The sequence below is a fragment of the Pocillopora damicornis genome, chromosome 3 (genome assembly GCF_964200805.1).
Source record: "Pocillopora damicornis chromosome 3, jaPocDami1.2, whole genome shotgun sequence".
In the NCBI taxonomy this organism is placed as follows: domain Eukaryota; kingdom Metazoa; phylum Cnidaria; class Anthozoa; order Scleractinia; family Pocilloporidae; genus Pocillopora; species Pocillopora damicornis.
This window is the reverse complement of record NC_142672.1, coordinates 31090660-31107607: the sequence shown is the minus strand read 5'-3', so window position 1 is coordinate 31107607 and position 16948 is coordinate 31090660. Positions and strand designations below refer to the sequence as shown.

At 37.2% G+C, this 16948-nt stretch overlaps 1 protein-coding gene and 1 pseudogene across 2 annotated transcripts; both read right to left on the bottom strand.

Annotated features, from left to right (window-relative positions):
- Nucleotides 1-2160: 2160 nt before the first annotated feature.
- On the bottom strand, nucleotides 2161-5160 carry LOC149049360 (contactin-associated protein-like 4; annotated as a pseudogene). Its single transcript, XR_016185050.1, has 3 exons — nucleotides 4798-5160; nucleotides 4619-4735; nucleotides 2161-4222 (listed from the first exon to the last, which is right to left on the bottom strand). The product of XR_016185050.1 is annotated as a contactin-associated protein-like 4 (transcript).
- Nucleotides 5161-6701: 1541 nt separating this feature from the next.
- On the bottom strand, nucleotides 6702-16441 carry LOC149049359 (uncharacterized). Its single transcript, XM_089199610.1, has 7 exons — nucleotides 15527-16441; nucleotides 15333-15459; nucleotides 14431-15042; nucleotides 10304-10370; nucleotides 9172-9619; nucleotides 8962-9079; nucleotides 6702-8631 (listed from the first exon to the last, which is right to left on the bottom strand). Exons 1-7 carry the CDS (start codon nucleotides 15869-15871, stop codon nucleotides 8021-8023), a joined length of 2328 nt encoding a protein of 775 aa, XP_089055736.1. The 5' UTR covers nucleotides 15872-16441; the 3' UTR covers nucleotides 6702-8020.
- Between the last annotated feature and the right edge of the window lie 507 nt (nucleotides 16442-16948).

Genomic DNA, 16948 nt, shown 5'->3' with positions numbered 1-16948 from the left:
ATGTTGAACGAATAACAATTTGGTTCGCCAACACAAAGAAAACCGCAGTCCACCTGATTTCTCACCATGGATGATGAAAGTTTCTCTGCCCACAAGTAATAGAAGGGGTCGCGCTTAAAGTTACCGAAAGAAAGCTCGATTGTTGGAGATCGATAGAGAGTGCTGTTTTGCATGGCACACATCAGGTTAAGCAGTAAAGGAAAAAACACTAAAAGAGGCAGGAACAGCATGATAGTGGCCAGTGAACTTTTAACATCTGAATGCCTTGCGTCAGCTAACAGCAGCGATAAATAAAGAACAATAAGAAAAAAAAAGTATGATTATTCAGAGTGATAATTTTCTAGTGTGGCATTGGTCAAGGGTCATGATATGGCAATTATCTAAGGAGGCGGAGCAGGTGAGACACATGGGTTGAGTTGTGAAACACTGAGAGCGTTTCAAAATTGAAGTGTCCTCGTCCTTTAGATTAAAGTTATGCCTTTTCATTATAAAAGTATTATCTTGAACTGCCAAACGGTAAAAAACAAGGGACGCTGTAGCGTAGCGGAAGTTAGATATTTGTAAATAGTAATACGTGTGGTGAAATTTCCAAGTTCCGCTTTGTTTGATCAACTGATGGAAAGTTTCCTGTCAGATGACAGGTTCAGCAGTTGTGATTCCTTACATAATTTGTCATTTCCAAGTTTGTACGTGAGTCAGGCAAAACCTTATATGTCAATTTGTCTGTTAACAAGAACTTTCTTGTTTCTTCTATGAATTAAATACTTAGTTAAATGTTCTGTGTACTGAAAAAAATGTCACTGACTTGTGAAAACACCCATTTCCTCTTAACTGCCAGGTAGAAAAAGACAAAAGAGAAAAACGCAAAAGACATCGAAGAGTAGTGAACGTTTGATATCTAAAGCAGGTGATACTTTAAGTTTAAAGTATCACAGATGGAAAATTAGCGCTTTCATTCAAACTGAGATAGACTAAAATTATGCGCCCTATTCCAGTAAAAGAATACATTTTCTTAAAACTTAATAAACAGTGATTTGAGATATGCATTGAACAGAACAGGAGCTTATCATTTCACGCCGCGACGTTTTACAAGATAAGTTTATAGGACGACGCATTTTCATCAACACGCTTCTTTTATACTGAGAACGTGATCTGCCCATATTTTGAACTAAGGAAGGGTGTCCGGGATTTGTATTTAAACGATTCGTTATTTTTGGATTATTATTTTTTAAACTTGAAAGTAGCACTCTTGAGCAAAGTTTTCAATGTTGTCGCTTTATCTCGAGAAATAAGGAAAAATCGAAAATCCGGGACACACTTTTGGGGTTCATTATAATTCGGACATTATCATCAAATTTCACGAAAATTGACTGAATACCAACCGAGAATAAACTTTCAAAAGATCAAAACTCAAGCCAAAGCACTTTGCCAGAGAAAACGACTTAAAATTTTTCGGGGCGTCGGAGTTTGTTTACATAAATGTATTTCCACTTCACGCTTGCGAAGGCTGTTATCTAATCGCATCGAAGCAAGCTATTTGACACTGTTTTGCCTGCCGGAGTTGATGCGTGTAAGGGGACTGTTACAAAGCTGAGCGGGGATGGGAAAATAACACGCGAAATTAAAAATAGGACTTTAATTTTGTTTTTTGACATTTTATGTTTATTATGCGGAATAGTAATTTTTAAGTAGCGATTGTCAATATACACACTTTAATCTCCCTAATCATTATTTTTTTTATGTTAAGTTCAAAGGAAAATTACCGTATACAATTCACTACATCGATCTAAATTCAAATCCACGAGAGCCAAGACTATCTCAGTATCGTGAAACTTGAGCTTATGTTTAAAATAATACTTCATTAACGTATATGAATGGAATAAACGTTTCACGTGATAAACGTGTACGTCAGACAAAAGCTATCGTTCATAATCGTATTGAAATACGAAAAGCCTCCTTCGTGAAAAAGCTGGGTTATTTGGGTTGCTAGATTGGTCCATCTTAACTATTTAATCTCCTCATCCGTTTGGGAAAGTTTCTTTGTCTTTGAGCATGTTGATGTGTTTTCACTTATTTAACTTCCTGTCGCAATAATCGTCGCTCTTACAATAACTATAGCACTTTATAAGAACACTTGCCGCCCTTTTTAATAAAAAAGTTGTCGCACTTTGTAATATAATGTCCGCTCTTTGAAACTACTGTCGCATCCCAGAATATTACTTTCGCTCTTTTTAGTACCAGTTGCAGTTTGTAATTAAAAAGCTGTCGCTTTATTCAAAGAACAGTCCATTGCATTTTGTTATAACATAAGCTTTCGCACTTCGTATTAAAACTTGTAGAGCTTTCTAATTAAAGAGATGTTGCTCTGTGTAAGAACAGACCATGACATTTTGTTGATTATAAAATAAGCTTGAGAAGTTTCATTTTTTTCAATTTTCTTTATCGATGAAACCTTTCTGAGATTGTGGGTTCCTCCCATAAGAATTGTGGTCTGGATTTACTACAGTTTGATACTTCCCGAAATTTCATTGATTTGCCTTATCGTGCCTCTTCTCGTCGATCTTGGAACGCTCACTTCTACTGGTTTTACCAAGGTTCTCATCTTCAGTATTTGGGGGAAGGGGGAGGAGTAGTCCAAACTTCGATGCAGAAAACAATTTTTTTGTATTTGGTTTTGTTTTTAAAAAGTACTGAGAAGTATCTCAATATGGTAAACTTTAGTTTCTTCAAGCTGAGTACTCATATGCGACCCTGTCGTTGAAAGAATTTTGCATTTAGGCAAGTAGTTAAAAAATCCTGATGGTGGGGGAACCCCACACTCTCCCCTATATCCAACATCATAAGTGTAATGTGTACGTCATAAATCCGTTCCACAGCTGATATCTCCAGTGAGATCATCAAAGTTGATATGGCCCCGGCTGACAGCACTGTTGTCAAGCAGTTTTACTCGTGCATGTTGATGACCAATAAATTCCAAGACCTCTCTAGTCTTTCGCACCTTCGTCTCAAAACATTTACCAGTAGCTTGCCTGACGACCTTAGGAGTGAGAAAGAGACTGGTACTTAGAATTGACATTCTTATTATTAAAGGAAAAACACGAGAAGGCTGTCCACGAGTTCGTGTTTGTCGCAAAATGTTCGGTATTCTATACAATGGTTTCTTATTTGGAATGAACGTAGCAAAAAATAATTTAACTATTAGGGCGCATGGCAAGAACCTTTGCTACGAGTTGTTTTTAAACTCTGCAAAAAGATAAAACTTGGCATGCTGGATGAAATTTGGCGTAGAATGGGTTCACCAAACTTGTTTTTGAGTAGCTGTACTTAAAGTTTTAGTTAGGGGGGCTTTTCGGTTGAAGGGTACTCTCAGAAAAGAAAATCGTTAAAAAATAAGGAAATCTCAGTTTAGAAACTACATTGTCTTACTTATTTATTTGTAGAGTTATTTTTTATAATCAATAAAACATTTTTGCTCAAGTGTAATATCCGGTGATATACCTCAAGCGTTTTTTACGAGTACTTACTTCAAACTTAAAGTCCGTTACGAGCTGATATATAGATTATTCCAAGGAGGGTGCGCACGAACGATTTTATTCACGAGCTGCAATGCATTAAAAAAAACAAAACAAAAAACAAAAACAACTAAAAAGGCAAGTGAGTGCAGCGAACGAGTGAGTTTTTTGATGCATCGCAACTATTCTCAACAGCGTACTACTTATTCATCAAAATGCAGCTCTCGGTTAAGACTGACTTTTACATTTACGAAGATCCCTTAATATTGCTCTGTGCATATATATTATTCAAGCATGTGCATTCGTAGTCAACAGAATCAACTCCTCCCCAGTACTTCACGTTCTCTCCAACACGTGACACCCACAAGCCGTACATGTCACCATTGTAGAGGAGCCGTGAGTGGTAGCACTCGTGCTTTATAAGCTGCTCACAGTGAGCAGGCTGTCAGGTTCGCCAGTTCAACCATGTCAGCCTCCGTGTAGTTGATAGAGCGAAAATAGGAGCCTCTGCCACCAAACCCTCACAGCAACCTCCTGCTCTCACTTTCATGACTGACAACTGTCACTCCAACACCGCCCTTGTCAGTCATGTTACAATAGACTTTGAAAGGTTTAACCCCGCCCTCTCCATCAGGGTCGATGACGTAAGATCCACTTGGGAAATTACAAAGTTTGATCTGACTGTTTGATCTGACTGCAGGTTTTATCTCCTTAGAAGCAAAAAGGAAGAAATTGATTGTAATTATATCTTATTTCATGCGTTCTTAGCATCGGATTAAATTCATGGAGTTTTTATGCGGAGGATTATATTTCACCAGAGAATTCGTGTCAATCAAATTCATTAGCGTGCTTCATATTCCCATTGTACACAATGATGACGTAGTGTACGCATTAAAACGTAGCAAACTTCTGCATTAAAACTTCTCTATCACGACAGCCGTGTGTTTATCTGGATATGAAGCACTTAAGACGTATGAAGAGCTCTCAAGAGGCTAGAGTGGTGAAAACTTCATTGAAATTGACCAATCACAAAAAATTGAAGCTTAACCTCGTGCAGATGCATTTTTGAACATCTGGAAAAAAAAAGCGCACAAACCATTTTATACCACCTCGTTTGCAGTGAGTTCCACAGAATAAAGGTTTACAGTCACAGTGATAGGAGTTCCACTCATACTCAGGGACACAGACACCACCGTGCATACAAGGAGTGCTTTCACATGAGACTGAAAAGAGACCGAGAACGTTCCACAAATAATATCTATCGATAAAAATACGTTTCAATCACCAAATATGTAAGGAGAGCTTACCCAAGGACTGAAATGACGGAATGTGGCATTTGCAAAAAGCTATCCAGTAGCTCTGGCTTTGTCAGTGACCAACAACTCACAAAGATAAAGACCATTGGAGTCAGAATACTCTGCTACCAACACAAAGGAAAGCGCAGGAAAACTGGCCTTTTACCATGGACGATGTAAGTTTTTCTTCCCAAAGGTAATAGAAGGGGTCGCACTTAAAGTTACCAGAAGAAAGATCGCATGTCGGATACCGATAGAGAGCGCTGTTGGCAAACATCAAGGTAAGGAACGAATGGAAAAATATTAAGAATGGCAGGAGCAGCATGACGGTGGTTGTTGGACGACAAGACCTGGATGAGCGGCTTTAATATAAAAAGCACTTTAATTGTGAATAAGAAACTTCTCCTTTTGCGGTATTTTTTTGCTTTTTATAATTAAAAGCCCATCTATGGAGCAGGTGCAACTCATATTTGAATGACAAAATTTCGAGAACTGGCCGAAATAATGTGTAAAGAAACCACATTCAGGCGGCTATGTCGAGTGTCGGCTGATAATGTCCACGACCGAGAAATTTTCCAAAAAATGAATCTTTGGCCAACAAGCAAGGCTTCGAGGTTAAATTTAAAATTTTGAGGACAATCTCTCAGCCAAGGGCATTATCAGGCGACATGCCAGCAAGCTAGAAGGGGGGATATTTATTTTATAACTCTCATTTAATTTTTGTATCGTGCGTATAAAACAAAGTTTTGTTATCTTTTTTGTACTTTCTAGAGCAGCATTTGAGATCAGCCTTTAATTCCCAACACCTGTGGACTCTACAAAATAAGTTCGTTTTTCTCCCTTTTAAAGTAATTAAGTCGAGAAAGTGAAACTGTTGGGCTTTTTACGTTGGCTTTCTCGCTTTTCGACGGAAATAATCGGACAAATATTAACATGGGGTTATTGGCTGATAATTGTCCGTTGATTTTGTACCACGTCAAATAAAGTAGGTAACAGAGCTGCGAAAATGAATGGACGGGTTTGATATTGCACATGTCGATAGAAAAGAACATTATAACCTTCTCTTACGAAAACAAGAAATGACATTCGTAATGTAGAATGTACAAATTCCCTTCGAGCATTGCAGCTCTGTGATCTGCACAGGGCGTGAGATACATACATTTTAACTACTGTGGCAGACAATAATTAAGCAGAAATGGTAAAGGTTTGTTTAAAATTCATTAGAAAATATTCGTTAAAAAAGTTCACTTACTACTCTGTATTTGGGTAACATGATGCCGAGAAGATGAAGAGAAGCGAAAAGCTGGCTATTTTTGAGAAATAGCTCGCGTTTACCCTGAGACGACTCAGGCTTACGATGTGAAGTTCAGATGAATGAGCTTTTCGATATGTATAAGAAATCACGTGATCAAAAGTAGGAAAGTTTGTGACCTTCCACAATGTAAAAAATATTAAAGTTCACACGGCAACCAGGTGGACAATCAGACATGGTTTAATGCTACTCTGGTTTACAGATTTAATGAATGTAACAGAAGAAGTTACAATTCATAGACCCAATGTTTCGACACTCCTGCCTATATAGTGCCTTCAACAGGGATGATCTAAACGCTGCAACAAGAGGTCCTTTTATATGATAACTAATTAGCTTTTTTTTTTCTGACAAGGATTTTTCTTCCTTGCCATAGGTCCTCGCAGCCAGGTGAAGTTTTGCAAATTAAATCATGAGCTGTTTTAAAAATTTGGTGTTGAGTTTTTAGAATGGAATATTTTTTTTGAAACAAATCAAAAACATCATCGATCCAGTACATCGCCAAAATAAACAAGAACGAATATTGTGTAACACACAGGTCAAACTGAACACACTAATGAAAAAACTTCTCAGTCGTCTAAGTCCATTTTACAAAATTACTTATAATTCATGTATACAAAACACGTTTTGTCTGAAGTGACACGAATAAGGGCAAATTATATGTGGAAACTGCCACATTTAGCTGTAGTGTACTAGTCAGGAATCTGTTTGTGTCTGTAACTCCTGAGTCTCTCAAGTTAGACCCCCCTTAAGTACTGTTTTTATGCAATACTCCTTGTGTTGGTTATTTGGAGAAGCTAGAATACTGAGAAGTCTACGTCAAAATGACTGATCACTGTGATCAAGATCATTAAATTTGACTGCTGATAACATTTTGTCCGTACCAGCACTGTCCACGTAAACAAGTATTGTAACCTACACATTCAATAGCGCGAGGTTGCTTTATTTTATTATCGTGCTAATGATATTTTTGCACACAATGAAGCTTAGTGGAGGACCCTGTTAAGAATGTTTAACATAAAAGTAAATTGGCTCAAAAAACTCAAGAAGCTCGAGTAGCTGGAGGCACTCTCACGCATCTTTCTTGCTCCCAGCTTTAAATAATTAACTGACTTAGTTTCTATTGACTTTTACAAAAGGGGTTTTCAAACTGATTTTTAAACGTCCAGCTTGACTTGCATTCTTAATCGTATAAATCAGGCCAGTCATCGATGAAAGAGGCCTTAATAGTTTTGGTTTAGAGTATAATAACTTGACCGATGGACTCTGAAGAGGAAGCTCTCTCTCGAGCCTCTCTTTACATGATAAACAATCAGGTAAGCAAATGTGGTACAACCATAACATTCCTCTTTAGGATTCTGATACGTTATTCAGGAATCATTGGAGCTTATGCATGCGGGCAGTTATATTATAAGTAACCTATTTGTTGCGGTCTGTATTATTTCATTTCATTTTTTTGGTAGTGATAGTGCCTCACCAACGGCTCAGTTAGAATGGGGCCTTCGAATTATTCTTTGGCGCAGTGTACTTGAGTTGCTCAAGGTAAACACACGAAGTTGTTTAATCGTCATATACTGTACAACAATATTGTACAAATCTGTAACTGATGATCGGGTTTTTTTTTCAATTTCACGGTATTTGGACTACATGTTTATTGTTTTCACAAATGCTCTTCATGCCGTCAACAATCTCCGTCTCAAAACTACAAGCAGCGAAAATGACGCCTTCGGCGCCTAAAATTATGCTTAATATGCTAAAACACATGCGCCAAACATTTTAACCTTCCTACTGATATTTATCCATCCTGGAATTCCTTTCAGGCAGGGCACTATCATAACAAATAGCATATTACTTTACAGCGCTATAACAGGCGAGTCTAAAAATAGCAGGTAGACAGTTACGATCTATATGAGTCCCAAACACTTCAACTTTCCAAGTGTGTGGTATCCCTGATCACTTTTTGTAGAGCCGGTATCTCCAAACCTCAGTTGCTTCACGGGAAGCCTGGACTTGTTAGTAAGTAAACCACTGTCCTCTCGCCATTGTTGGTCAAGTTTGTCGCAGTTACATCCGTACTCAGGGTTTGCACATGTACGTTTCAAGCCGCATGCGCATTTGTAATCGATAGAACCCGCTCCTCCCCAGTACTTCATCTCTTCTCCATCACGTGATACCCACCAGCCGTAACCATCGCGAAAGAGCCTTGAGTAATAGCACTCGTACAGTATAAACTGCTCACAGTGAGCAGATGAAGCTGTTAGACTTGCCAGCTGAAGGAGACTGGTTCCCTGGTACGTGACATTGCACGAATAACTGCCGGGGTCCTGAAATCCATCCACCAGCGTTCTGTTTTCACTGTCGTGACTGACAACTGTCACTCCAACACCGTCTTTGTCAGCCATGTCACAGAAGACTTTAAAAGGTTTCTCTCCACCCTCTCCATCAGGATCGATGACGTAAAAGTCACTTGGAGTCCAAGGGTAGGAGTGTTTGATATCACTGCAAGTTCGATTTCCTGAAAAGTAAAAAGACACAGAGAAACAACTACAAAAGATTATCCCTGTTCTTACGGGAAAAGAGAACTGATGACGTGAGAAGCCATTTGAGAAATTGTATATATTCATCTTTCAAAAGTTTTATTTCCATAAAAAATGAAGAAAGACAAAAACGGCTGAGTAAGGTCGAACTTTCAATACCTTTCATATTGGAAACATGTTGCAGGACACTATAGATGTAGATGGAAGCAGTTGCACAAAGTTTTCAATGGCATTTAGTTATAACTAAAGACGACAGTATGACTTCTACTTTAGAGTTTGTACCTCTCAGTTTAAAATGAATTTAATACCTCCACGTTTGCAGTGAGTTTCACTGAATCCAGGCTGACAATCACAGTGATAAGAGTTCCTTTCATATTCAGGAACACAGACACCACCGTTCTTACAAGGAGCGCTTTCACATGGAGACTAGAAACAAAGTAAACATTCCTTTAATCATCCAGTTTCTATTTTAAGAAATACGAAGAGTGTCAAGCACCAAATATATGAAGAGATCTTACCAACGGACTGAAGTGATGGAAGGTAGCATTTGCTTGAGCCTTTTCAGCCTCTCTGTACTTGTCTGTGGCCAATAACTCGCACAGATAAGGACCTTTGGAGTCATTATACACTGCTATGTTAAACGAATAGCACTTTGGTTCACCAACGCAAAGGAAAGTGCAGTCTAACGTATCTTCCACCATGGACGATGTAAGTTTCTCTGCCCATGACAAGTAGAAAGGGTCGCACTTGAATTTACCAAACGAAGCACGGCCAGTTGGATATCGATAGAGAACGCCGTTTTGTGTGGCAAACAACAATCCTAACAAAGAAGGAAAAAACAACAAGAGTGACAAAAGCAGCATGATGGTGGCCGATGAACTCTCACCACCGGAATGAGCTGATGTATGACACCGAAGACTTACATGCAAATGAAAAATAGGTCCTTTATAATTGCCTGTCAGTAATTAAGAATTAAAAGCTACATCTATGAAGCAGGTGCCATGGGTTGGATAAACTTCTACTACAGGGGAAGTAGAGGTGGAACAGTAAGTTTTAAAAGTCATCTTATATACTTTTTTAGTTTTTTTTTTTTAACAAGAATTGCTTTCAAACTGTTGTTTTTTTCCTATGGAGGAAACGATTTCTATTAATACCTTCTATACAACGGGTTTAAAAAGTTTTAAATATTCATATCAATATCTATTAACTCTGACAATGCCAATGATTTACTATATTGGTTTGAACTAATGTCTTTGTTAATTTTAAAGATATTTTTGGTACTCTGCTCCCTACTCTACAACAAACTTGAAAATAAATTTCTACTTACTCCTTCACATGTCCCTGTTAGCAGGTTTGCTGTAAGAAGTTATGTTTTGGCTCGCACCAGGATAACAATATATGAAATAAATTGACATGGACTATAAATTGGCACCAACCACAAAAAGCTAAAGTTGTTTTCCTCTTTTAGACGGAGCGGCTGTTTATTTAATATTTTATTATTTTACTATGCCGAGACACTTTCCTCTTAGAAGGCTTTTTGCGAAAGAAAAAAAAGTTCTTTTCTAATTTTAATTTTTTTCTTTTTCGGGCAAAATTAAAAACACCAAATATCAAACTAATCTTTCATTACCTCCAGCAGTTATTGTTTACCGGACAGATTCCTGATCATAGGCAGATACTGGGCAGGTTTCCTCTTCGTGACTTAAAAGGAGCTTATCTAATTAATAAACAATAATCATTTTAAATTGGAACAAGTTCAGCAAAAAAAAATTGAAGAAATTTATCCAAGTTATGTCTGTCTGACATCTCTTAAAAATGTTAGGAAATCCTCTACATGGATCGGAAAACGAGCGAGCCTCGATTATGTATTTTATTTCCTAAAAATGTCAGTCGTTTCATCTCCGTATATTAGCATTTTCAATGAAACAATATACTGGTCTCAAATATAAACATTGCACAGTTACTCATTAAATATTTCTTGTAAAAAGTTCAGAAACAAATATCCAGATAGAAAAACTCATATTTGAGAACAACTGGGTTGAAAACGTAAATTAGCCACCGTAAAGGGTAAAAAAGCTGACGTTTCGAGCGTTAGCCCTTCGTCAGAGCGATTAGAGGAATTGTGGGTTGTGTGTGGATTTATATTTAGGAAGTGGAGCTACGCCATTGGTGGGAATGTGGTGTCGGATCGGTGGCTAATTTACGTTTTCAACCCAGTTGTTAACACTAAATTACCTGCTATACTCTCCCACCGACGCAGCACCACAGTTTCTTTAGAAACTTACCCCTTTATTCATATTTGAGAATATTGTTTATTGAACATGCTACAGCATTAGCAAAGAATAACACTTGACCTAGGAGAAATGGTCAGAGTACTCGTTTAAGATTACTTTAGGTGCAATTTCAACAAGGCCTGCAAAGCAGCGTTGAATTACATCTGTTCTACATAACTAGATTGAAAAGAAAATAGTCTTCGACTTGTATCAGCCTGAGATGCAAAAAATGGTTTATTAGTGCACTATAATGACAACAAACAACACGTTGTCGCCAGGAAATACATTATAGAGAGAACGAACGATGGGCGTTTTACCAGGGATAGTTATTTAGAACTGATGAGTAACTTATCGTAATCAACGGGAAAAAAAACTGGAACATTATCGTCACTGAAATGAACGTTTCGCGGCCTTGTATCCCAGAGATGCTAGTTCGCGGATAACAGGAATAAATAATCAACAGTTATTCACCAAAGTGGAGGCGAATAATTGTTTACGTATGCCATATAGGGAACCAAAAAAAAATCATTTAATGTTTGTGAATATACCAAAAGATCGTCGGAAGATCTTTGCAGCCTCTGGTATCGTTTAATTACGTATAAACTTGTTTACGCGTCAAAATGCGGAATGCCTCCGGCTTGCAGAAGCACAACAATTAATTCATTCCACTTTTATACGATAAAGAAGTCATAACTTTGGCAAATATTCGGATATTTTGACACGTTATGTCTCATGTTTAGAAAAGTTGATGTAATGATGCTATATTTTTATTTCATTCCGAATGCGCTTCATCTTTGAAATTAAGATGATCGAAAAGAGAAATTGCATGAACTTAAAACAAAATATATTTTTGTATCAGAACACCTAACTAAATATCATCGCCAAAAAATATATGGCTGGTTCAACCGAATACTTTCATAAATCAATAGTTTTAGAAATTTTGCTCAACAGTTTGTGGTAAAGTGTTTTATTGAAACAAAACGTAGGCAGCTATATGCATAAATATATTTAAAAATGACATGTACTTTGTTGCTTCGTTATCAATTAATATTCCAAATCCACTTTGATGGAAACTGGATAATTTTTTATATACGGAGGTAATTTAGAGTTAAATGACTTTTCAAAGTAAAGGTTAAAAGAAGGTCTCAATAAAGGGGTTAATGTTGAAAGTTGATTTTTTTTCCAATTTTGACTATTGATGGTTAAATCTTGACGGTTGACGATGTTAATACCTTTGACAGCAGACGGTTATTACAAGTTTAAACCCATATTAACTTTGTTGTTGATTTAGCACGAGTTATAAATTATTTTTACACCTATTGAGTCTTTCCCTGACGAAGATAACTTAATTTTAAAGACCTCTAACGATTAACTAATTGAAATACTTCCAGAGAAATGTAATATGCAATAACGAAAATGGCGAAAAATTCGTCAAAATCATTAACTTCGCTTTGACAAATTCCACCCACCCTACTGATTCCCAATGACCCCCTATATTGAGCTCTCCAAACGTCACCGGAAATGATCATAAAATAAAAACGTATATATATTATATTTTGGAATGTTGTTTATTGAACATGTTACAGCATTAGCAAAGAATAACATTTCACTTAGGATAAATGGTCAGATTACTCGTTTAGGATTACGTTATGTCTCATGTTTAGAGAAGGTGATGTAATGCGTTGCTTTTTATCTCTCCCTCCGAATGCACTTCATCTTTGAAATTAAGATAATCCAAAGGAGAAATTGCATAGACTTAAAAAAATATATATATTTTTCACCTAAGTAACACCTAAGTAAATATTATCGCCGAAAACTATATGGCTAATTCAACAGAACACTTTCATAAATCAGCAGATTTAGAAATTTTGCTCAACACTTTATTGCAAGGGCTTTATTGAAACAAAACATTGGCAGCTATATGCATAAATATATTTAATAATGACATGTACTTTGTTGGTTCGTTATCAATTATTATTCCAAATCCACTTTGATGGAAACTGGATAATTTCTTGTATAAGGAGGTAATTTAGAGTTACAAGACTTTTCAAAGTAAAGTTGATTTTTTTCCCAATTTTGACTCATGAGGTTTAAATCTTGGGGCTAATGACGGTTGACGACAGCTGACGTTTATTACCAGTTTGACAGCTGACGTTTATTACCAGTTAAAATCCCTTTAAGTTTGTTGTTGATTTAGCACGAGTCATAAATTATGTTTACACCTATTCAGTCTTTCTCTGAAAAAGTAAACTTAATTTTAAAAACCTCCAACGATTTACTAATTAAGATATGTGCAGAGAAATGTATGCAATAACGAAAATGGCGAAAATTCGTCAAAATCATTAACTTCGCTTTGACAAATTAGACCCACCCACCCAACCACCCTACTGATTCCCTGATGACCCCCCTATTGAACTCTCCAAACTTCATCGGAAATGATCATAGAATAAAAACATATCGAAGAAACTTATAGGGTATTTCAGAGCATTCGAAGAGTGGGCCATTTCATATTACTCGAGGAATAAAACGATTGATTGCTTTTTCAAGCTCCATGGGTAGGGGGAGTGAAGGTGACAAAGAGTATTAAGTTAATTTTTCCTGAAGGTGACTGTCGTGGTCACAGATCTTTAAATCCCTAACACAATACATAACATTTTGTTGTTTAGTGGTATTGAGAATTCGCGAGCATATATTGAAATGCAGAAGGCGCCAACGAGAGGTCATCGAACTCGGTCTAATAAAATGTCTTAGCCAAATAATTTAATCACTTGCAAAATCCAAACAGAGGGAAATAAAACCGAAATATAATTGCTTTTAAGAATAATCAGGCCATTACAACAAAGATGACTATCTAATGTAGGCTTCGAATTCAAGTGCTAATATAAGACTTACAGTCATTTTCAAATTGAGCGTATTTATTGGATCCAAATAGGGGTGAAAGTTTGCAACTTGACGTCCTTAGAATCTTTAATTTAAGATTTCCTTGGCAGACAGACTTCCAGCTTGGTCGTTTTCCCTTTGCTTTGGTTAACAAATTGTGTCATCATCAAATTACATCAAAGACATATTCCAACGAATTAGAAGCATGTATGAGTTTTGTTAAATGATGGCAGATTTTTCACAGCAGGCAACAGCTTTAACGTCTCTTGAAATTCTCAAACGCGGTAAAATGGCAATGTTAATTAAAAACAAATGCGTTTTGACACACAAGTATCACCATAGCAACTACTTAAAGTTAATGTCCCTTTTTTGAGTATTAAATGAGTCCAAAACACTTGAGTGGTCCAACACTGAGTATGACATTCGGCTACAATTTTTTTCAAATACTTTTAGTCACACATCTTGAATTTCTCCATTTTTCTCATTTCACTACAATCAAATTACCAATTCATTACATTTCTCTTGACTATCATGGACCTCCATTTTAATTCAGATCTGAGAAAAAGAATAAGTCTTCAAGTAATATTTTTAATGTTCAACATACAGTCTTAGTGAGTTCTCAGTAAGTAAGTCCATAACACTCCAGTTTTCCAAGCGTGTGATATCCTTCTTCTTTGTTCTCGCCAGTATCTCCAAACCTCATTTGAATCACGGGAAGCTTGGACTTGTCTGTTAGTAAACCGCTGTCCTCTCGCCACTTCATATCGTTCTTATCGCAGTTGCAGTCGTGACTGCTGTCCGCGCACGTGTTATTCAAACCGCATGCACATTTAAAGGGAACAGAGTTGACTCCACCCCAGTAAGTCATATTCTCGCCATCACGTGATACCCACCAGCCGTACATGATACCTTTGGAACGGAGGAATGATTGATAGCACTTGTATTTAATAAACTGCTCACAGTGAGAAGATGAAGCTGTTAAGCTTGCTAGCTGAATTAGACTGGTTTCATCATAAGTAACACTGCGCGAATAGCTACCAGGGGCTTCAAACCCATCCACCAGTGTTTTGTTTTCACTGTCGTGACTGACAACTGTTACTCCTATCCCGTCCTTGTCAGTCATGTTACAGAAGACTTTAAATGGTTTCACTCCGCCCTCTCCATCAGGGTCGATGGCATAAGAGCCACTTTTAGCCTCAGGATTGCAGTATTTGATGTCACTGCAAGTTCGATTCCCTGAAAAACAAATAACAAAGCAACAAAGAACATAAGAAATTTAGAAGTAAAAGATTCATTTATCTTAATATAAAGTGCCTGACATGTACACGAAATTTATTTTCTCTTTCCGGGAAATATACTTGGGGAATGTTTATCGGGGAAAAGAAGTACAATAAACCGATTTGAATTGAATTCATAGCCAAAAGTTGAAAAGAGGTAAACCATATACATACAAGAATAGTGGTTAATGACAGTATGTGTTTCTTCCAGTTCTACCACATGCAACAGTAAAAGACTAAATTCAATACCTCCACGTTTGCAGCGTTTGCAGTGAGTTCCGTTAAATCCAGGCTTACATTCACAATGATAGGAGTTCCTTTCATATTCAGGAACACAGACACCTCCGTTCTTACAAGGAGCGCTTTCACATGGAGACTAGAAACAAAGTAAACGTTCCTTGAATCATTCAGTTTGTGGCACCAAATATATGAACAGATCTTACCGACGGACTGCAGTGATGGAAGGTAGCATTCGCATGAAACTTTTCAGCCTCTCTGTACTTGTCTGTGGCCAACAAATCACACAGATAAAGACCTTTGGAGTCAGGATACGCTGCCGTGTTGAACGAATAACAATTTGGTTCACCAACACAAAGAAAACCGCAGTCCAACTGATCTCTCATCATGGATGATGAAAGTTTCTCTGCCCACAAGTAATGGAATGGATCGCGCTTAAAGTTACCGAAAGAAGGATCGCTTGTTGGAGATCGATAGAGAGCGCTGTTTTGCATGGCAAACATCAAGTTAAACAGTAAAGGAAAAGACACTAAGAGAGGCAGGAGCAGCATGATAGTGGCCAGTGAACTTTTAACACCTGAATGCCTTGCGTCAGCCAACAGCAGCGATAAATAAAGAACAAAAAGAAAAAAAAAATGTAATTATTCAGAGTGATAATTTTCTAGTATGGCATTTATTAAGGGTCATGACATGGCAATTATCTAAGGAGGAGGAGCAGGTGAAACAGATGGGTTGAGTTGTGAAACACTGAGAGCGTTACAAAATTTAAAAGTATTATCTTGAACTGCCAAACGGTAAAAGACAAGGGACGCAGTAGCGTGGCGGAAGTTAGATATTTGTAGATAGTGATACGTGTGGTGAAATTTCCAAGTTCCGCTTTGTTTGATCAACTGATGGAAAGTTTCCTGTCACATGACAGGTTCAGCGGTTGTGGTTCTTTACTTAATTTGTCATTTCCAAGTTTGCACGTGAGTCAGGCAAAACCTTATATGTCAATTTGTCCGTTAACAAGAACTTTCTTGTTTCTTCTATGAATTAAATACTTAGTTAAATGTTCTGTGTACTGAAAAAATGTCACTCACTTGTGAAAAAAACCCATTTTCTCTTAACTGCCAGGCGGAAAAAGACAAAGGGGAAAAACGCGAAAGACACCGAAGAGTGGTGAACGTTTGATATCTAAAGCAGGTGATACTTTGAGCTTAAAGTATCATAGATGGAAAATTAGCGCTTTCATTCAAACTGAGATAGCCTAAAATTATGCGCCCTACCCCAGTAAAAGAATACATTTTCTTAAAACTTAATAAACAGTGATTTGAGATATGCATTGAACAGAACAGGAGCTTATTCCCTCACGCCGCGACGCTTTACAAGATAAGTTTATAGGACGACGCACTTTAATCAACACGTTTCTTTTATATCGGAACGTGATCTGCATATATTTTGAACTTGGAAAGGGTGTCCGGGATTTGTATTTTTACAATTCGTTATTTTTGGATTATTATCTTATAAACTTGAAAGTAGCACTCCTGAACAAAGTTTTCAATGTAGTCGCCATATCTCGAGAAATAAGGAAAAATCGAAAATCCGGGACACACTTTTGGGGTTCATTATAATTCTGACATTATCAT

Coding starts and splice junctions, on each gene's coding strand:
- LOC149049359 (XM_089199610.1), bottom strand. CDS start 15,871: ATGCTGCTCCTGCCTCTCTTAGTGTCTTTTCCTTTACTGTTTAACTTG. Junction 15,460..15,526: donor TCCATCACTGCAGTCCGTCG/GTAAGATCTGTT, acceptor CTTTGTTTCTAG/TCTCCATGTGAAAGCGCTCC. Junction 9,620..10,303: donor TATGATCAGGAATCTGTCCG/GTAAACAATAAC, acceptor TTTTAATTCTTA/ATTACTGACAGGCAATTATA.